Source organism: Anguilla rostrata, chromosome 4, assembly GCF_018555375.3.
Source record: "Anguilla rostrata isolate EN2019 chromosome 4, ASM1855537v3, whole genome shotgun sequence".
NCBI classification, from domain to species: Eukaryota; Metazoa; Chordata; class Actinopteri; order Anguilliformes; family Anguillidae; genus Anguilla; species Anguilla rostrata.
Genome location: NC_057936.1, coordinates 23,137,754 through 23,160,408, shown reverse-complemented (window position 1 = coordinate 23,160,408; position 22,655 = coordinate 23,137,754). Strand labels below are relative to the sequence as shown.

Below are 22,655 nucleotides of genomic sequence, written 5' to 3'. Positions count from 1 at the left end.
TACCTTCATTAATTTTGGTGCAAAACATACCAGGGGCTACATGTTGAAATTTCATTACAGTGTTTAAATGTATTCCAGTATTTAAAATGAGTTTGTTTCTTCTACTTCCTATTGAATTTAATGCTATATTCCATGGTATAATCTCACATAATCCCATGCTACATATTATAAGTAATTAAAACCATATGTGGATCTAGAGACCCATATCTTGACAGACCAAATTTTTATTAAGTTCATGGTGGAATCTCTCCTAACCAGTTATTCTCTTTGCTGTTAAATTGGGAAAACAAGTGAACAGAAAAAAGAATACTCAATTCACAATTAAGGGTGGTAACTTTGCTTTAATTCAATGCATGTATTTCCTTTTATTTATAAGGCATATTGCTTGCATTGGGACATGTATTATGCCAGGCCTTGGAATTGTCAATTGCTTGCCACACTCATAAATAAAATCTTTTTTCCCCATTAACTCCATAATTTGAGCAGAACAGTAACATATAAGAATGCATTACACAATGTCCAAAAGAGAACAAAAACAGCTAAATCAAATCAAACATGATAGTTGCTGATATTTACTTATAATACAGCACATCCAATGAGAGAGAATATTATTCCAAGACACCACTTGGTGGCAGCCTATCCACTACCAATATACTGGAATATATACTTCCTGAAGTAGGCACTATGCAAAATAAAGGCTTGCAAATGGCTTTTGTCCAGCTCTATCAAACAACATGTCACCAAATACACTATAGCCAGTTAAGTCCATTAAATAATGGTTAAGGCCAAATACCTAACAATAATTAATTAAAAAATACCACAAGTAGATAATTACTAGATAAGGACATACGCCAGTTCTATTACAATACACTGCTCGAGACAAAAGAAACATATTTTTTTCTCAATACCTTACCTGATACTGAAGACACCATTACTGGACAGAAAGATAAATAACTTGGCACAAACCCATATCCACATCAGTTTTGCAGTATATACACAATTTATTACAATTTCTTCCCTTCCTTTTCAAAGCTCAACATTTTTCAATTGGTATCCATTACAGGCTTGTAAAATATACAATTTTAAAACATAAATGCATGAAAACAATTCACAGGAAGTAAAGGAATGATGCAGAATAAACACTATGGTGCTGGTTGGTATAACTCCAGTTTTCCTTAGCAGCTGCTGACAGCTAAATGATTGCTAAAACAAGTGTCAGGAATAAGATAAAACAAAGCAACAAATGACTGAATTTAAAATTGCTTAATGGATTGTAAAAAGAAATCACATTAAGAAGGATACTGACACTGTTTATAAAGGATCCTTCTGTGTAAGAAATTTGGTCACATTAACAAAAGCATTTATGAATCACCGTGGTTATCACGGAAGCGAAAGCCGCTTGTTTACTTTGAATACTTTGAATGACGAGAACACAATCAAAGACCAAGGACAAACAGGAAGAACAAAGCCGTTTCAAGCTTTCATGCGGAAACACTACCCCATTCACATGAACTATCACACTGACGTAACACAAGCCACGATCTTCATGGCAGGAGCTGGAATGATAAGGGAGATGCCCAGAACCTTGGGTCACTATGGACACCATCTGACTCTACTGGGCATGACAAGGTACGACGGTGAAAAAGGGTAAATATGACTTTCTTGGTTTCCTAGGAAATCTTGGGATCATGGGAAATTGTAACAAAATGCAGATCTGCATGTTTTCCATGGTTAAGCAGTAACAGGGCAGACTCGTTCCCTGTGCCAACACTGACCTATTATCTCTGCCAACAATATTAAATAACATGTTGCATCAATACTTCTGGTGCATTACTGTCATTTGTAACATCTCAACCTGTAATAATTTAAGAACACCTTTCTGTGCGCAATTACAACTCATCCTACTGCCATATCCATTATTAAAAGGAGGCGCCTTTCCTTAAAACACAGCATAGCAGGGTAATAGGGAATGCTAACACTTTTTCCAGACAAGTTCGAGGAACTTAATCCGATCTCTTCCTCTTCGCCCCTCTCTTGGTGAGGGGGCAGCCACAATTCATTTGAAAGTGACTAAAAGTGGAAAATCAGATTCCTTTTGATCAAAATTATGTCTTTGTTTCAAGGGGAAAATCACTAACTGACAATAAAAAGTAGGAAATGCTGTTTACAGCCATCCTGACGCAAAACAACTTTGGCTTCACTCGTTCAGTAGTCCTTCCCGTCATCTTGGTATCCCTGGTAACCCTCATCCTGGTACTCCTGGGCATAGCCGCCAGCCTCCGCTCCATTTTCTTCTTCGCCCTTGGGACAGTACTTGGCATCGTAGATCTGGCGGCCCAGGCCAAAGTTCTGCCCACTCTGGTTGGCACCCTGGGTGTAACCCATCTGTAGGGACATAGTGCTGTTGTCGCACTTGTCTGTGCCCAGCTTCTGGTCATAAATAGCACGTCTGGTTCCAGGAGCAGTCATTCCAGCCTGCAGGAGATAGAAAATTCAGTTAGCACTTAATCTGGCTTGAGAGGTATACTGTACTCTCTTTCATCCATAAATTATTAAATATAAGCTCCTCATAGATTTGCGATGGTCAGTGGTTCGGTTCCCCCCTGTGGCACACAGAGGCAGTGCAGGTCAGTGTGGGACATACCTGGCTGGCCCCTTTATTTGTGCCCATCTGCAGACTGATGGTGGAGTTATCCATAGGTGGCAAGATCTGAGATTTCGGGTCATACAGGTGTCTCCTGGTGCCATAGGCATTCATGCCCGCCTGGCTGGCTCCCTTGTTGGTACCCATCTGGAGAGTGAACAGGGGGTTATGAAGAACCATTCGTCAGGCACACAAAACAACAAAACCCCATAAAAGTTGACACCCTGTCACACATTCCACTTTCATTAGAGGACAGACTATAAATTGCCGATTCCACTCCCATGTTCCTCACTCTGATGGAGCACTAAGTGCCTGGAATAGTTTTTCCTATCTTCATACCTGCAGGCCAATGACACAATTTCCAGCCTTCATCTTCTCCTGATCAAATGCCCTCTGCTGTTTGTCAGCATACTTCACCCCTATGTCCACACTTGACTGCAGGCCTTTGGTCTTCGCCTGAGGTGATCAAACAAAAGGTGATGTCTCTGCATAAACCATGATGTTCCATAGCTTTACAGCATTGCAAAATACAAAAGAGCAAGACTAAAGCAAGGAATTGTTCCTAGTGAAGCCTTTAAATTATGTTGGATGGTCCCACTTTCTAGCAGTGACCCAAAATTCTGAAGGTCTTACCATGCCAGCGAGGGCCAGGAGAGTGGTCTGGACCTGGGTCATGTTCCCATTTTCAAACAGGTCATTGGCTTCGAAAATATCATGAGGCTTCAGTCCATATGCTGTAATGGCTTTGATGAAGTTGGACAGGTTCTCCAGCTTGAATGAGGAAAATAAAATATGGTTAAAAACTTCTATCGGGCAACTGGAAGGTGAATCAGGAGGATTTTGAGCCATGTGGATGGACCCAGTTGCGTTCATTACAATAACGTGTTATGGAATGAATTCAGGTTAAATACCTTGTTCTAGGGTACAACAGCAGTCCCTCATCTGGGAATCTAACCTACAACAGGAGGTGTCGTAAGCCTAGTTCCCTAACCATTATGCTACACTGTAACTGTGAAAACCTAATATAATCTATGAATAAAGCCATATTTAAAACTTCTATGAAATTTCAAAAAAAGGCTACGGCTGCAGACAGTGGTCAAGTCAAATGAAAGAGTTTTAACTTATATACTGCCTCCAAACAATGCGTAAGAGCTCAGAAACTGCACCGTTAAAGCCAGGATATTATTAAACCTCCTCACTCAGTGTCTGTCACTGCTTCCATTCCTTTTACAGTTATATAAAATACCTTTTCTGCGCTTGGTGTGCAGGCTAAAAAACACTGAAATTGCCCCCTTCTAATTATGTAGACCGTTAAAACAAAAATAAATCAACCTACACATGTGCTCACACAAACCCAAATGACCACAACCATTCCAAATTACAAGTGTGGCTCAGGGAAAAACGTGAGACCAAAAAAAAGGGTTTTACATGTCAAGCCTCCTCCTGTGATGTGGAAAGCTCTAACCACACAGACTGGGAATTCTGGTTCCACTCTGGACTGTAAGCTCTATATCCAGCACAGCACAAGATGAAGGGCCTTCTCTGAAGCCAATTTTCATCAATTCACACATGAAATTAAGGAAAGTGGAATTTTCATTTGTGGGTTGCCATATTTGAATTTGTATGGATTTACAATACTGTTTTTTTTGTAATGTCAATATTCATAATTTAAATCTCAAGATTCTGTGATGTGTCAGCAAAGCGCTGGCCCACAGACACAAGCGGGGGAGCAGCTCACCTGATGCCAGTTCTGAGCAGACTGGTTTATCTTCCTCACTGAACCAGGCTTCAGTTTATTGATGAGTCTGCAAAAGAAAAAGGCCGATTCAGTTTAGGGATGGCTGAGAGAATCTCAAAAGCAAGTGAACTGATGATGCACGCCACATACAATGCAGTCCATAAGTATTTGGATGGTGACACAATTTCTGCAGTTTTGTCCTGTACATTTGGCTCTGTACTCCACTACACTGGATTTGAAATGAAACAAATTTCAAATGTCAGCTTTAATTTGAGGGTATTTACATCATTATGAGGCGATCTGTGTAGGAATTACAGCCCTTTTTTGGTCCCCATTTTATTGGGGACATTGAATGCAAAGGATTAAGATTATGTTCATTTGTCCAATTACTTTTGGTATAAAATGGGGACCTTTGTATAAAAAGAGCTGTAATTACTACACGGATCTCTCGATATGGACGTAAATACCCTCAAATTAAAGATGACAGTCTGCACTTTAGCCTCATATACATTGTTTCATTTCAAATCCATTGTGCTTGAGCACAGAGCCAAAACAACAAGCGTGAATCCGCAATAGCTGCGACCACACATGCGCATGCATCCATGTGTGCATGCATCCACACACATGCCCTCACACAAACACGTGGCCTCTTCTTTGGCTCATGACCAACCTTTCCACAAAATCTTGTGCAAATCTGTGAATCCATTCGGGAGTTATGCGCCTTTTAGTGATAGGCCACGCCCATCATGACCAACATCCATGCCAAATTTCAGCCTCCTGGGGCGAAACTGTGGCCGCTACGGGGTGGGAGACTTTTTGTGGACGAACCGACCGACCAACCGACCAGCAGACAGAGCTATAGAGCTGCGGTCGCAGCTAATAAAAATGATGTCACGGTCCAAATACCTACGGGCTGCTCTGGAGGTGAAAATGCTCGCTGCGCACGTCCGTGGCATGTACTCACTGGCAGAGAATGACGCCATTCTTCAGGCCCTTCTGAAAGTCATCCCCTATAGAGCAGCCAGTCACACCCTCGATCCAGATGCGCAGCTCTTCCTCCTTCTGAGGATCATACTTCTGGGCAATCTGACCGAGAGACACCAAGCATGAGTAAGTGTGTGTGGTGAGGGGGGGGGGTACTTTTTACAGTTGGTACTGATATGATAATAGTCTGTTGGTATGATAATAGCCTGTTGCTACCGTCTATTAAATGTATTAGTGGAAAAAATGTTTAAATTTATGTTTTTTTGTTTACATTTATTGGCACACACGTTCACATATATTCATGTTCATTATTGTAGCTGTAGTCAACAGGTGCCATTGTAATGTGGATATAGAAAATATTTTTAAGCAATTACGTATCATTTAAATGACTATTTTGGCCACATTTCTCCGGTATGCCCAACCAATAATTGAATTAAATGGGGGAGGTGGGGGGGGGGGGGGGGGGACAGAAAGATACACAGTTAGAATTCAGCCTGGACATATTACTACCTGCTATCTCAATGGGCAAAAGCATTAGACCGTGCCATCCACACACAAGCATATTGTTCACAAAGAGCTTACATGGGTATGAAAAATAATATTGGGAGGTGGGAGACTAGTAAATGATCATAAGGGTCTCCGGAGAACAGTGACGAGCTGGCCAGAGGAAGCTGCACGGGAAAGACGTTCTCGTGCTCCAGGATATTCTGTGGCACAGCCCCAGCCAAGATTTATCTACCAAGCCATCCACAGAGAACACTGCATCCTACTGCCTGGGAAATTCAATAATAATACTAAATGGAGACTATGCAGAGTTGCATTCAAAGCAGCGTAGTTTACCGTGGCATTTCTTTTTCTTTTTTTCTTGGTGTAAAAGAAAATTTGAAGCCAAATAGGCTTACATTTTCTCTAGCTTCTTATTAATCATAACATCAGAGAAATTTGAGATACAAATAATGACATCTTATCCCTTGGGCGACATTGATCAAGACAGAGCCAAGCTACTCTCAGTAATTCTCAGTAACATGATCACATCCTGTTGGGTAAATCTGTAACATCCTGTATGCCGTATGTGATGCAGGAAAGGGGTGGCGATAGGTGGGGTCTCAACATGAGTCAACCTGAAACAGAATCAACTTGGCTGCCACCACAAAATGTCTTCACAGCACAGCCCAGAGCAAAAAGACCAAACTGGATACACAAGCCCTTTTGTAAATGTGCGGACACGTAAAACCAGTTAAAAAAATAAAAAATAAAAAATGGACAAGACGTCATTTACAAAGACAGATTTGAGAAAATATATTCAATGAGCTCATCAAATGCATCAACAATCACTGTCCATAGTATATCATTTAGAATAGGCATTAAATCATTTCCCTTTTGAATGCATGCTACTAGGTATGACCCACTATAATAGCTTTGAAACTAAAACATCAGGATTAATATGGTTGAAATATTAAACTGCTTATGATATGAGGTGTGGCTATTAAATAATGAGACTAATGCTGTAATTCAATTTTAATGAAGAAAATTTACATTTCAATTCCTTTCCCCTTGTAGTTGTAGAAGGGGAATATATTGAAGGGGAAAGGGGAAATTGAAATGTAAATTTTCTTCATTAAAATTGAATTACAGCATTTGTCTCATTATTTAATAGCCACACCTCGTATGCAAATCACATTGTCCAAAGGTTAGTGTAAAGTGCAGTGATTATAATAAAGTGATATTAAAACTGCACATGTGAGTTCAAATGGTTAAATAACTTAAAATTTAAATAAAAACAAATCATTTCAAAATCAATATCCATCAACATCAAATTACATTACTAAATAGCCCAACCAATATAAGTTTATTACTTATCTTATAACTATGTAATGCAAGGTATGGTACTAATTAACAGAAAATATGTTGCTTGTACTTAACGGTTTTCTCTCTTTACATCATTGATTGCTTTTGCAACGCCTGATTATCTGGCCACAAAAATGACAAAGCTTGTCCACAAACAAGGAATTTCAGAGATTTCCTCCATAGGCACTGCTGATCCAACAGAATTTATCATGAGACAAGGAGTTAAATACATAGATGTTTTCTAATTCTGGTAAAATGCAAGGCATATTAAAAGCTCCAAGACTGCTTTACCAGTAACTACTAAAATCCCTGGAACTGCATGTGCATAAGAAAGACTTCTTACATAGTCTACATCACATTTGCCACACAATAGTGAATACACAAACATCCTCTTTGGAACCCAGGACTTTCATGAGTGACAGAATTAGTATGAATAATTTTTTATAAACTTCCCATAAAACATTAAACTTTTCTGTACTTTCCATAAAAAAACCCCTACCATCGAACTTTGGTTTCATTATGAAAGAATACAGTATAGCTATCTATAAAATATGCAAAATCCTAAATGAACACGACAACCAAATCCATGAAGTTTTCAAAGGCTGTTCATTAGAATAAGCTGACTACATCTGTGGCAGTTTGCCCTGCAGTTTATTTTTAACTAGAAGACATTTGTTTTAAGATAACAGATGGAAAAAGAAACTCCTCTGGACATAGAAAACTGGGCAATACAAGCCCCATCACTGAAATGCAGGGAGTATAACAATAACGAACGGAATGCGTGCCGTTCACCAGAGGCTGCAGCATCCGCAGCTGCCTGCAGAAGGCTTAATGCAGTCTAAGCACTGTGGGAAAAAGCCTGGCCTTTTCTGTCAGAGCACAGCCTGGAATTTCAGGGCCACACTGTGTTTAGTCTCTGGGGGCTGCAGAATCAGTTCTGTCAGCCATTTTCTGTTTACTTAAGCAGAAAAGAAAAGAGTTCTCCATTTAAAACCGGAATAACACCAAGTTGCGAGCGTGACACTATGAACATTAAGCAAATTTCCATCAAAGTGTGCTCACAACCTGATATGTCAGTAATGATGACAAAAACAGGCAGAATTAGGCTATATTCACACTGACTTCACACTGTTAGCAACCACATAGGAAGTTGACAGACATCTATTAATGTCGCAGAGGCTAACACCCCAACCCAGCAACATTTTACTCCCCAAACACCATTCTGCACAGCGAGGGGAAACCAAAGCACAGCACCGTTCACCGCATCACAGCCCCACAAACAAGCATGAGGCAGGAGTACATACAGAAAAGATCAAGGTATTAAGTCATTTCACTGTATAAATAGTCAAAATATTTAGTGTAATTATGGGGAACTACAATTCTCATCTGGTACATAATGAATTCCCACCCCAGCTTGCTGTATTCCATACCCATTAAGGCAAAAAGAATAAGATCTTCTGGACATGCAGAGTACTGTCTTGCTTTTGTATTGCTTCAACAACGTATATTGCTTAGATCCTGAATGGTTCTCGTGCCCTGGCCTCTGGGTTGATTACAGTTCTTGCCAAAGGCCTATGTCAATATTTGGTGTTCAGACATGTACATCCACATGCTCTCATACTAAGGTAGAACTAGTCACTTACATACTTTGGAAATAGTATTTGTAATCTCAAATTCAAACCTAAGTTGTCCCGGTGTAAAACTGTCCTTTCTCTTGCCCTTTGCAGCCACTGTTGTCTAGTGCAGCAGGCAGCAACTATGGCGACAAGGTTGGTCACCATCACATGCAGCCTGCAAGAACGCGCAAGCGCGTATTTCAAGGTAAAAAAACAAAACAAAAAGTGAATAGGAATTAAATAATATTATAGTTTTCCATAACATCCTATTTATGACTAAAATTAACACCGTATTGTGTATGTATATGTATAACCCACTAATTTTTCATCATTATTTCATCATTTCATTTCAAACAGATACTTTAACTGATTATTTAAGTTGATAGGAAAAGGTAATAATTAGTTAAATATAGCCTATATAGGCTAACGGATCCCGTGTCTTAACTTAATGACGGAAATGTGACCTTAGGGAAGAACAATTTTTCTTAGTTTATGGGAAGTCCCATCTAATAGCGATCTAAATATTATCTAAAGGGGGAAAAAACATAATATTGTAGTTTATTCGAAAATAAAATAAATACGGGCTTCACTAAAGAGCTCTGAAAACATAAATTAGGCTGTAGCTCACCATAAAGCGATTCACTTATAACGAAGCGTAGCACCCCGCAATCGAAACACGCTGGCCGACGCCCAGTAAAGTTTATTTAGGAGAATACCCTACGCTGATTTTATTCGAAGCTTCATAACCAAAAATCACTCAAAACAATTGTTAATTGTAGGGAGGTTCGTGATAATTGCTTGAGCACGATAATCGAAAATATCACTAAATAAATATCTAAACTCAGCATTTACAGCCTGCAGCCTACAGTAGACTGTAAGCAAAAATCTAACGCAACTAAATGTTTTCTTATCACATAAAAAAAATTCAGAACTCGTTTTAATCATTATTAAAACATAAACAAATCACGATTAGAAGATTGCTAGCCTACACACATTTTTATACTTGTAGATGCTACGGTACCCTACTTCTTACGTAGGCCTACAGTAAGATGGCTAGAATCGATTATAAAAAGTTATCTCCACGCCGGAACTGTTGTCGGTACATCCATCTGGTGTGATACTTACTTTGCTTTTGACTTCTGCAGAAAATCCATAAGCAGGTCCTCTGTTAAACTGTGAGCTGGACATCGTTACTTTGTTCCGTCGTCTTTGATGGGATGAAATGAACACGCGTGCTTCTATTTTCTAAGTGACGAGAAAATTCTCCTTTGCCGTCGGGTAACTTCCTCGTTTTTCTAACCAAAGCAGTTTCATACTGGCCGCTGTACACCCTGTTCACTACGTGCAAGCTCCTCCTCTGCCTTTCATTTGTGATTGATAGCAAAAACTCCATATATGGGTAAGGCGGCCAAAATTCCTACAGGATGGGAGTTCCCACCCCAACAAGATACTGGAACCGGTTGGTTACGGGGTCTACAGACTTGGCCATTACCAGAGGTCACGCAGAGTAGGCTATACGCCAGCAATTTACCGGCTATTTCTTTGTGGAATCAAACAATGGAGTACCTATTCTATTTACATATGCTATTTATTTACATAGGCGTGTACCATGATTAGGCATTGAAAGGGTTCCAAATATTCAAATATACATTCATAACAGCTCGTGCCAGTCTCACATTGTCAGGGACCAGATTGTCTGCATTTCAACTCTGAGAGGCTGGCTGTAATAGACAAATGCATGCAGAATACAATTTGTTACATCACTTGATTAAAGTTGAATCAAATAAGAGTGGGGAACATCAGGGAAATCAGTTTGACTGGAGATGTAATATTGGGTAAATGGCTTCCAACTTTGGTGTTTGTAATAATTTTCCAATTACTATCCCCAAAATAGGTTGGAACTTCAACCAAAAATCCAACCAGATAACCTGCTTCACAATTCTATATTACATAAGTAAAACTATGTAAACAATAGGTATTACACATAGATAAACTCATACATGTACGTTTGATGGCGACAGAGCACAACTTTGACTGAATCGGTAGACCACATTCAGTGTGATAGTTTAGACAGTGTGGAGCAGAAGAACATTGCGGTACAGCAGCAGTTAACACAGAACCCATGTAAGGGTGAGGCCTGCAAGCCCTGACTCCGGCAAGCCGAGTCATGTACTCTGTTCCTCAAGGTCGGTTATACCTGGAGGACACTGCAATGCAAAACACAGGCTTCGCCAAAAGGGAAAGTACACATTTTTTCTATTTGTTTTTGTTATGTGCACGGACCGTGCTTTGTTTCCATGCATCTCAAATTACTTGACAGCAACAAAGTTCCAGCACCTCAGTGCACGCTAAGTGTTGTTATTGCACAGTAAAGTGAAAACACCTGGATCGGTTTCTTCCTCACATTGTGCACTTCTTATAAGGCCAAATGCCAAATTAGACAGGTTGTCTATATCACTTCTCTTTATGATTTTTGCTCAGTGTTTTTCCAAACTAAGTAGTCTGCACACTCAAATCATACCTGTTGAATCTGCACGTCACCATAACTGAGGGAAACGAGTGTTGATACTGCACTGCTGTCGGTTTAGGCTTCCTCAAACAGAGAAATTTCACAGCAAGGCATTTTAGGTGGCTACACTTGCATTGCGTAATACAAACGCCCCCTTTCTATAGGAGCGGTCATGATGAAACTAATTCCTCTCAGCTTTTTTATAAGCCTGATGTTTCCACTGGCTGAGCACAAGCCCTGCAGTTAAAGAAGTACATTCCTGCGGTTCTGTGCGAGCAGAGAGGAAAGGGAGGAGCCGTGGACTGTGTGCAAAAAAATGGACAGATACAGGAGCCAATGAGCCTGTGTTTAACCGGCAGTATCACTGTTTGTGGGGATTTGCTATCTGGGAAAGGTCTCATAAAGACTTCTTAAAGATCTTATCTGCAGACATGCTGGAACAACAATGAGGGTAGGGGGTGGGTTGGAGAATGGCCCATTTGGCGATTTCTCCTTTGAGAAACAACAAAAGTACCAAATTCATAGGCTACTACTGGCTGATTCATGTTTTTAATGCATTCGTGTGAAGTTGTAGGCATCATGTAATAGGTATTTCCACATTTTGTTCTGTGAGGCACACCTGAAATTCCCAATGTTTTTCAACCTTTGCATTATGCCAAGCGTATAGACATTTTTGATGCCGTGCCACTAAGATAAGTGTTGTTACGAGTTTCTTGCTGAACTCAGGAATAAAAAATTATACAATTGGCTACAAACATACTAAAATTCCCAATTATACATATCAACAGATTTAATGCAAGTAGTGGCTTTCATAGATCTTACAAGTATATAAAGGTAAAAGGGGTGACTTATCAACCAGCACCAATGCACATTTTACACAAGGCAGCCATTTTGTTGTGCAGCAGAATGCTCAGAACAACAGAAATCAGCTGATGGGGGTGGTGTAGGATTTATTGTTAATTAAGCAGGGAAAAGCATGTTGAGGTCAGTTTGTAATTTGGTTTGAACGGTTTTTAGCTGACAAAGTCTATTCATTGTAGAGGGGATGAATAAACAACTAATAGGAACACTTTCTTTAGTTGAAGCAGGAAGCATGTTGGAAAACTATAACTCAACCGGTTTACAAAAGGAAGTATCTAATCGTAACACACAAAGACACAATAGGCACACACATTCAACCCTGTGATCCGGTTTTCTAGAACACAGCAAACTGCACTTCAGGTGTTGATTGCCTAAGCCTCTGTGCCAGTTGCCCAGGAAACCAAGCTTTTGGTAAACAATGTGCATTCTCCCTGCATTCTCTAGCAATGAGGTCATTCAGAAATTGCCTGCTGCTGTCCTGATTAGTCTGTGCTGGCTGTGTACATTTTGCTACTCCATTATGAGATCATGAAAGAACCCAGAATCAATGGGGAGACAAAAGGGTTAAATATAAATGCTAACAGTCACTTGTCTTTCACAAAACATTTTTGTTTTCTAAATACTTACGAAATGAAGCAATTTGACTTTGTCTAATGAAGTGTACCACAAGATACCAATAATAACTTGTAGAATCAAGCACTGTTCAAAATGCAAAGTGAAAATTTGTGATGACGGAGTGGTGCAACAAGGCTGTCGGTTGTACCAGCAGCAATTATACTGTGGTTAACCCTGTTTAGTCAAGACATATTTCTGCACACAACCGAATTATACCAGAAAATAAAAAATGAAATACTGTATTAATACTGTTCAAAAGGTGGGCTTTCAGCAGGCATGCACCCTCAGATGAGATGTGTGAACATTTTCAAAGGTGAGCCATTTCTTTTTTGTTTTCACTGTATCTAAAAGGCTATGACAATAAAATTATATATTGAAAATGCAAATAAACAAGCAAGCAGCAAGTGCTGAATGTCAGCATGAAGGGCACTTTAAAATTGTGGTTATCAAAAGCATAAATTTACACTCTGTGCTATTTAGAGCAGTTTACTCAAAACTCTTCTAGAGGAACTCACTAAAGCCTTTTCACTAAAAGCAGAGAATGGTCTTCTCTTTAGACACAGCACATACATATACATGCACAGCTGGAAACATTCTAATTCCCTGCTGCTTTTTAGGGCAGTTCTTCAATGGAAGCCGTTGGAACACATTTGCAGAGTAGCGCGACCAAGATTGTGATATTAGGTAAATGAAAGCAGCTTTCTTATGTTATCACTCCAAATTCCTTCGGCGATCGAAGCTCTTTGGCGTTTGTAAATATGACACAGTATGGCAGCCAGATAGAGTAAAGCTGAGTAAAGAATCTTTGCAGAAGTGAAAGTCTGAAAGCAACCCCAATCTGTGAGAGATTTAACTGCATATACAACAAGAAATACTTGATGAAATATGGGTTCTAAAGATACACTATAGCAATAGCTCTGAATAAGATAATTTTGGGATGCACACTGCACTCATGCCTTAAATATTAATTTATGAACTCAAAATTAAATTTGCCACTGCTACTTTAAAAGAGCTCTTCTTAATGCTAATTGTTCAAATGACATCAGTAAACAAACATTTACTGTAACGTGTCGGTTTCATGTTTAACATAATAGTGTAGAAGAAGGAAAAAAAAAAAGGTCAAGTAATTAATAAGAATCAATTCATGAGTTTGCATCCATTTTTCCCCAGTAAAAACAACAAAAAAATATAACTAGTTGAGATAAATCTTTTTTAATAAACATCCAATACTGCATTTAGGATTTATCAAAAATATACCTTGTTATATTGCTATGACAGGAAATCTATGCAAGCCCAGAGATCAAGGCGCTCTCTGTGTTTTTACAAGCACTGAGACTTGAGCTTCAGAGTTTAGCATGCAAGCTGCACGGCTTGTGAATGCATAGAGTAAGCACTGTGTCAGTCCCTGTGACAGCGACAATGCTAATGCTGAGGCCAAACTAAGCAGATGGAATTATTCGCTAGTTTGTGTTACTGAACGATGCGGTCCGCCTTTAGGGAGTCTACCAGTGGGCAGCTGGGAATGAGTGCACCTGACACTGCATTCTGAAATGGGAGTCCTCTCCAAGGACAGACAAGCTTAGGCACAACATGGCGTGAGGATGGAAGACACATCGCAGCAGGTACTCGTGCTGTACCCTGTCAGCCAGCGAGAACTAGCCTTTTGAGTGAATGCCAAACTTCCTACCGCTCTGTACAGATCGACAGAGACCGAGTGCGCACGCGCTCTACTACACTTTCATTTAAAAACATATTTAAAATTACATCTAATGTGAAGGATCCACAGTTTCAACACCACGGATAGTGCAGATATGGTGTTTTCTAATATGATGGCAGAAAATACTCAGTACTAATGTACTGCAGTGATCTTTATGTTTATGTGACTCTGTATGCAAGTGCCTGGCTTGAGCAATGCAATGACTGGGGAGATGAGTATTCACACTGCGATCCTGGCTTCCTGATTTCCCCCCTGTAGGCAGTGGTAAATCCATCCTCTGTCCCAAACATTCTCAGAGAAAAACCGGCTGTTCCTGCCCAGTCAGCAAACGATATGTAGATGCAGGCATGGTCTTCAAGTGGATCTGTTAAAAAAATAAAAAAGACTTGAAGATTGGAACCAGCGTTGAATAATTTACTTGTTTACAATCAAAGAGGAATAAGTAAGCACTTTAGCACTTAAGCCAGCTTTTTTCTTTGAACAACAAGGTGTCCAGGATAACAGCACTTGCACTGAAAACACTGTACTGCACAATGATGGTGTCAGGCGCTCATAATGCATTTAGCTCAGGAGAAAACAAACTGCGTCCAAATTGAGATACCAGAGCCTCTCCCTGTGCATCATGCTTTGAATCAAAGACATGAGTGTTATTTATGAACGATAAATTCATTCATAATCGCTCACTGAATTTCCATAATAAATACATATTACTGCAATCTTGCCAGAGACCAGCAGAGTATGGTGATTCATAATTGCAAGCCTGCCCAAGTCTTCTGTGTGTCAGTGGTGAAGAAGCAGAATTCGGCCTCACCTCTCCCACTGCGTGGGTCAGGATGTGGATGATTTTATCTTGGGGCGTGGCCACCACGCTTTGCCCGTTGATCTCGATGATGCGGTGACCCACACGAATTCCGCCCCTCTCGGCAATGCCCCCTCGCATCAGACTGCATATCTGCCCAGAGACAGCAGAACACAGAATGTATGGAAAACTCGGGAGCATTCACTGAAGAAAATAGGATGTACTAACTATTATTGATGAATGTCGGAGAAAAACACATCTGAAATCACCTTAATTCTTGAAGAACCACAAACACAATGTATTGAATACACCCAAGAATATTATGCCTGGCAATGATTGACTGACTGCACTCGATGGGCAAGATGGACAAAATGTTGACACTCACAATGCCATCCTCCACACTGAAACCCAGCTGATATTTGGGGTCTGGTCGTTTGATTATTGCCATGGTAACAGGAGGACAGTGGACAATTCTGAGCTTCACTTCAGATTGATTTTTCAGATCCTGCCAAGAGAACAAGCAGAGAACCAAGTGTTAGGACAAATCTGAATTATACATCATACAAGGCAACAAGGTGGTGTTTATGTGGTCTGCAATTGCCCTAGTCTCAGTAGCCTTCTTACTCTCTAATCCACAGCCCCACCTCCCTGTCCCGCCCTCTCACCCGTATAATGCCCTGGCAGGTGGCGATAGGTAGGCCCACCAGGCTGACGCCGTTGACGGACATGACACGGTCCCCGATGCTGAGCTCCCCGCTGCGCTCGGCAGGGCCTCCATGGAGCAGGTTAGCCACCACCACGGTGGGCAGGATGGAGCCCCAGCCCGACTCCACCACGGCCAGGCCCAGGATCTCCCCCGCGGCCTTGGTGATGCACACCTGCTCAGACGGAAGGAAAACCTTCAAATCCACTTCCTTCCCTGATGGATTTTACTAAAAGCAGATTAAAAGAGGCAAGGCGTTCACACGTAAAGTACTGCACATGAATGGGCATATTCTCTGTAATGGTTCATTCAGGCTTAGCAAAAACGCCTTTGAAGTATTGGATTACATCAACTTAAATCAAGGACTGTGAAAGAGGCAACATCGACAGGAATACCAGTGTGGGCGAATCGGAATTCTCAGTTCAGCGACAGACCTCTCTGATATTCTCAGAGCGGGAGAAGTGCACAAGGTCTCCATTGTACAGCTCCTGGGTTCCCAGGTAGTCGCTGTACTCGCCGGGCCGCAGTTCAGTGGCCTTGATCCCGTTGACTTGCAGGAACTGCCGATAGGCCACTCCAAACGCTTGCCCAATTGCCTGAGCTATAACCTGCGCCTGTGGTGGAATCCAAAACGTTCATGAAAGCAGTGCAATGCTAGCAGATGTCTGAGGCAGCCAGCATTCCAGAGAAGGCAGAATCCTGAAACAAACTCAAATCTGTTGAGGTCAAACATTCAGCAACTTTCACCTTACATAATCAATGTCATAAATGCACATCTGACATTGACAGCCTGGTTGCAGACATGTGTCGTTTCCATAGCAGTTTCCTCCATCTGCTGTTTACCATCTGAGTGACTACAGATGTGAATTTCAGCCATGAACATCAACAGGATGAGGAAATAACTCTGGAGCTTACATGGACAACTACACTGCCTGGCCAAAAAAAAGTTGCATACTGTAATATTTTGTTGGACCGTCTTTAGCTTTGATCACGGCGCGCATTCGTCGTGGCATTGTTTCGACAACCTTATGCAACGTCACAACATTTATTTCCATCCAGAATTGCATTATCTTGTATTGACGATGGGAGAGTCGAACCACTCCGTAAAGTCTTCTCCAGCACATCCCAAAGACTTTCAATGGGGTTAAGGTCAGGACTCTGTGGTGGCCAATTCATGTGTGAAAATGATTCCTCATGCTCCCAGAACCACTCTTTCACAATTTGAGCCAATGAATCTTGGCATTGTCGTCCTGGAATATGCCCGTGCCGTCAGGGAAGAAAATATGACCTGGTGATTCAGTACATTTAGGTACTAAGCTGACTTCATTTTACTGCCGAATAACGTTGCTGAGCCTAGACCTGACCAATTGAAGCAACCCCAGATCATAACACTGCCTCCAGAGGCTTGTACAGTGGGCACTATCCAAAAAAATCCAAACGGTGACTTTTTTTTTGGCCAGGCAGTGTAGAACAAGGACATTTTCTAATACATTTCAGAAATGCAATCCTCTAGACTGCCAAGTGCAAACTTTTCAATCAGACCAAACTAAACATGTTAGCTTGTTAGCTATAATGACTGGACATCGATAAGAACATTTCAGAAATTAAAAAGTCTCCCAGACTCCCACAGGTTAACGAATCCATTCCAGCGGCCTGACTCACATCCTCTGAGGAGAACACATGGCAGATCATGCAATACTTCTTCTGAGTGGCTGGGGGATTGGACCCCGGAGCTGCCTCCGCCCCCTTCCGGCCAATGGGCTTCCTGCGTGCCATCAGGACAACGATGGTGCCAATGTCCGCAATATAGGAGATCATCTGCAGAGGGTGGTCCATCATTGCTTCCTAAACATTGGGGGGGGGGGGCATATCAATAAACTGTTATTATATGACAATATATTAATGTAATTACTATTATTAACATTCATTAAAATGTGTTTTGCAATTAGTTCGCCTTCTCTACAATGGGGAAATGACTAATTCTGGAGTGTCAGCTCCTTCACTGCCTGAAGCGTGACAATATCAATTCTAGCCTTTCTATGAATAGAGATTAACCAACTCAGATGCCATAAGCTGACCCACTTCGATGATGGTGACTGAAAAGCGGCAAGGGCCTGTTACACGAGCTGAAAGAACTGCAGTTTAAGAAATGCTGTTCACTGCATACTGGTGAACAATTGATCATTGACCATTTCCGCTACATCCTGCCATGTGCTGGACCACACAGGCCTTTGCATGTTAAGGACACAAATGCCGAGCCCGTTATTCACACTGAAACCATTACACACCTGTGTGTCTGCGCTCAGCACTTTGATGCGCTGAGTAGAGATGAACAGGTCAACCTCTGTCATGGGCTGGGACTCCCCTTCTGGGGCCTGAAGAACAAAGCACAGATCATTTAAACACGTGTTTTTAAACATCTAGAAAGTAATTACTTCATCACTGTCTCTTTGGTTATCAGGAAGAACCTACACTGAAAATGTATGTCTGACAGACTGTCTAGTTTCACTTGGTTGAACTGTCGGTACATTTACAGTTCAGACTTTGAGCATTTAGCAGACGCTCTTATCCAGAATGACTTCCACAGCTTAGATTCTATACACGTAACCCATTTATACAGCTGGATATTTGCTGAAGAAATCCAGATTAAGTACCTTGCTGAAAGGCAGTAGGCAGTAGCCTACGTGGAAGCTGAATCTAAGTCCTTGGAACTGCAAGCCCAGGACCCTAATCATTATGCTACACTGCCGCCCCGATTTGAAAGACTCGATCACCTTGATCCTGTCCACAGCTTCCTGAGCTTGGGCCATGCGGACGTTGGTGGAAGGGTTCTTCTCCGACGTAAGCTGAGTGGAACCCAAGTATTTGGCCCCAAAGATCACTCCATCCAGGAGGTCTTCTGGGTCACAGGGACCAGGCACTATCAGGGACCACAAACCAAACATCAGCTCTTCAACCTCATGGCAGATATCTGCACACTGACATAGTCTAACTGCCAGTATTTCAAACCAAAATGAATTCAGTCAAGAAAATAAAAATGCTTCAATTCCAGAATATGCTGATTGTGTGAACAAACAGAACACTGTATTGTTGAAATGTAATCCCTTTGAGTGTCACTTTGGATGTCATATAAGTCTTCCAAAAGTGAAGAATAGTAAAGTTAAAAAATCAGAAATACATTACTTTTTTTTTTGCTTAACCAGTTTTTAAGTGACTTACATGCTTTTATCATATACAGAACTAAAATTGTTTATGGACTAAAATCCATATCAGTAATCCACCAAACATTTCGGAAGCAAATATATGTGGAGTTATAAATAACAATAATTATAATTCAATTGATAAAAAATTATTTCACTTCCTTGAAGGAATTCACTCACCATCTTTATATGTTGGTTGAGTCTCAGTCTCCTGTAACCAAACAACGTGTTGAGAGGTCAAAGAAGAACTGGCAGAAAAACACTTTGTAAATATATGTAGCATAGTGCGCAGTTGTGAAATTCAGTCAGGACGCGCAGCTCCATTTGTGAGGAATTAGCGACAAACTTCCATATACTGACCGCATCTCCGATTTCCGCAGCTGCAGCCTCTTCCTCCGAAGGGCACCCCCCTTCCGTCTTCAGCCAAATCGGTTCCATGAGCTCATCATCAGGGGAGTCAGGGTCCTCTCTGTCACCAGCCTGCCCATTGGCAAAGTGATCCCAAAATCTTTCCCCATCTTCTTGGCTGTAGGAAACCGAGACCACTGCATCCACTCCCGCACTCTGCTGGACGTACCTGGCTGGGGAGGCCGTCAGTGGTGGCATCTCCACCTTCTCGCCTTCCAGCAGCCCCAGCAGATCCCTCTGATTGCTCTCAGAGAAGAGGAGGCCGGGGCCCTTGTGCTCCTCTGTTGCTGGCTGCAGCACGCTGGTTTCAGTCCCAAGAGGGGGAGGAGAACCTCTCTCTAATGGAGGGCCAGAGAAGGAGTGGGACAGGTTGTGGGCAGGGGGTTCAGAGAGGGGCATCCCTTTGAAATGCTGAAGCTGAGCCAGTAGTGCCTGAATCTGAGAGTGGTCTACGTCACCCGGCCTGCTTTCCTGCTCTTCCTCCTCCTCCTCCTCTCCCTTCTCCACCTCCTCCACCTCCTCTTCCTTCTCAACACCTTCTTGCTCCTCAGTGTAGTTCCCGGCTTCATCCTCAGTGCCCTGGTGGACATCAAGGTCTGTCCTGGGCTCTGTGGTGCCGGGGTCTAAAGTTAGGCTTGGTTCACTCAGCCTGTCTTCTGGAGTGTCCATCATGTCTGGCTGCAGGAAGCTGTTATCGTCTATCCCTCCCACTGAGGCACCATCACTGGAGGAGTCTGACCTCCAGTCCAGGGGAGGGGGCTCTATCAGATTGAAGGAATCCAAGTCCTCGAGGTCAGAGTTTATAGGTTCTTCCTTGGGGTTCTTGTGAAGAATTTCATCTTCTGCAGAGGTGGCTTCGGGCCCCATAATATCTGGGAGAGGGGAACTTGCCTGTTCGTGGTCTGGGATGTTTTCAGGAGTTTCCTCAGACCCCTTACAGTCTACATTCTCAGTCTCAGACATGACATCTTGAGTCAGGAAAGGCACTTCATCAGGCTGTTCTGTTTCTGGAGAGACAGGCCTGATCGGCATTGTATTCTGAACAGTGGGCTGGTCGCTTTCCCCCTGACTAGATGCCTCACCAACTTTGCAAGCAGCTTCTTCCTGTTCCTCCATGTTGGACAATGGAAAAACAGGAGCCTGGAACTGTGTGTGATGCTACAGTCCCTCTGTCCCGAAGTGTCCCTCTGTCAGAACTGTAGCCATGCAGCAAGTATAGCATTCACCTTTCACTCCTGGCAAAGGAAATCACGATGAAATGAGTAATCTGTACTGAGCTGAGTCGTCAATGAGGGCTAACATTCCATTACCTATAAGCAGATACCGGAACTGATATCCGAGGCTCCACTGCCCTTATGTCATCAACACGCGCAAAAACGGTTGTATACGTTCCATAGTGTAGGGTTATCTATGTTCGTCGAACAGTGAGAGAGAACCTTTTATCAGCTCGTTTCTGGTTCAAAGTGCGTTCGCCAGCATTGAAAAATAACCTCCCATTACGTAAAATACGTTCCGGAATCAGGTTCAGACTGCATGCATACAAAAATCCCATCTAGTACATAAATCCCAAGTAATTAGTCTGACACGATACGTTTCACTAAACACAACAGATAACATTGATATTTATGAATAACTATAACGGAATAAATAACAAATCATATCCAGACATTAAACAATGACAGGGTAATACAGAAACGCATCCCCACAACAGAGCAGGAACATTTCAATACACTGAAAATACGTTTTCTGTAGACAAGGTCAGCTGTCACGCATTCCTTTCTACGAAATATGTTCCAACGTGGTGCGTGAAGTTACGCGATTCGACTGATCACCAATTCAGCAAAGCCACACTATCATTTCCTAGCTTGTTGCTTAGCAAATTATAGCCATGTTCATAAAACATTCCTGCTAGAAACGACTGGCCTTATAAAGTAAAACATTTTATGCGTGATTATTATTGAACATTGCGAGTAAGTTAAAAGTGACCGCGGTTATTCACAATCAGCTGGCTGAGTTACCAGTGATATCCAATAGCAAGTGCAGGAATGTGTACACATACCCTTTGGTTAATTGATTACATTTCTACGCAACCCAGAAGTCTTCTGTCGTTAAACGTTCTCTGAACCAAACTCCACGGACTAAAAGTTGACACACACGACAAAAAGCTCACATTAATTAACTAGTAACTAGCTATTTAACGATAGCTATGGCTAACACAACACCAACAGCCGCTGCCGAACAGACTCAAGTCTGATGATCATTCGTGTACTGTGCAGGGTAATAAGTCTCGCACAACAGGACACCACGGCCCCGAACTTATAGTTTATTAAAGCGACAAGCAAGCAAATCACATACCCGTCATCAATCTACCTACAATTGTTGCAATTTACTTCGTAGTTGGTGTACTTACTAGTGACAAAGAGGAGTGACAACAATCGCGCATGCGTTCAGTAGACTAGTCGAGTTCAATCTATCCCCAAATCATCAAACATCTAACTTTCCAGCCCCGCTGGCCAGCGGCTCACTCAATTTTTGTGACCCTTTAAGCTACAGAAGGACAATACAAGTCCTTCTGTAGACATCGAACCAATTTATATACGTGTGCGATTGTCAACAATACATTATATCATTGTATTACTATTAGAAACAAATAGGAAAAATACTAAATTCAACTGTACATATTTTTAATAAACAAACATATACATTTAAAGAAATTATAACAGATAGTGTCGCAAATCTCAAAGATTATGTCAATAAACTAAAAACTCCTTGGTAATTAGTTCGGTACACGTTTATAGATTTGCTCAAATGTAATCTGTGCCCCCTTGTGGAAAGTACAGTATAGCACTGGGATACAGATACTGTAGCACTTCCGTGTCTATGAATACTCTTCGGTATCTATTCAACACAGTCCACCCCGCCAGTATTTAGATATTCGGTCACCTGAAATTATAGGTCATACTCATGAGATAATTCCAATCTGCACACCAAATAGAAATCCACAGCTACAGAT

At 41.5% G+C, this 22,655-nt stretch overlaps 2 protein-coding genes across 6 annotated transcripts; both read right to left on the bottom strand.

The window, feature by feature from the left end:
• Positions 1-981: 981 nt before the first annotated feature.
• Positions 982-10,150, bottom strand: LOC135252885 (calponin-2-like). The gene is made up of 7 exons (XM_064331508.1): positions 9,956-10,150; positions 5,347-5,468; positions 4,383-4,449; positions 3,278-3,415; positions 2,984-3,100; positions 2,645-2,791; positions 982-2,475 (listed from the first exon to the last, which is right to left on the bottom strand). The coding sequence occupies exons 1-7, from the start codon at positions 10,016-10,018 to the stop codon at positions 2,206-2,208; spliced, it is 924 nt and encodes a 307-aa protein (XP_064187578.1). The 5' UTR covers positions 10,019-10,150; the 3' UTR covers positions 982-2,205.
• Positions 10,151-14,008: 3,858 nt separating this feature from the next.
• Positions 14,009-22,202, bottom strand: si:ch73-40i7.5 (amyloid-beta A4 precursor protein-binding family A member 3). 5 transcript variants are annotated; one of them, XM_064331500.1, is made up of 12 exons: positions 21,702-21,949; positions 20,953-21,050; positions 19,595-20,877; positions 19,415-19,445; positions 18,809-18,954; positions 18,323-18,409; positions 17,697-17,879; positions 16,469-16,648; positions 15,997-16,209; positions 15,717-15,836; positions 15,344-15,484; positions 14,009-14,896 (listed from the first exon to the last, which is right to left on the bottom strand). In XM_064331500.1, the coding sequence occupies exons 3-12, from the start codon at positions 20,756-20,758 to the stop codon at positions 14,825-14,827; spliced, it is 2,337 nt and encodes a 778-aa protein (XP_064187570.1). In that variant the 5' UTR covers positions 20,759-20,877; positions 20,953-21,050; positions 21,702-21,949; the 3' UTR covers positions 14,009-14,824. The 5 variants fall into 5 exon arrangements, with proteins under 5 accessions (XP_064187570.1, XP_064187569.1, XP_064187568.1 ...); XM_064331499.1 differs by lacking the exon at positions 21,702-21,949 and adding an exon at positions 21,384-21,580; XM_064331498.1 differs by lacking the exons at positions 20,953-21,050; positions 21,702-21,949 and adding an exon at positions 22,053-22,202.
• Positions 22,203-22,655: the final 453 nt, after the last annotated feature.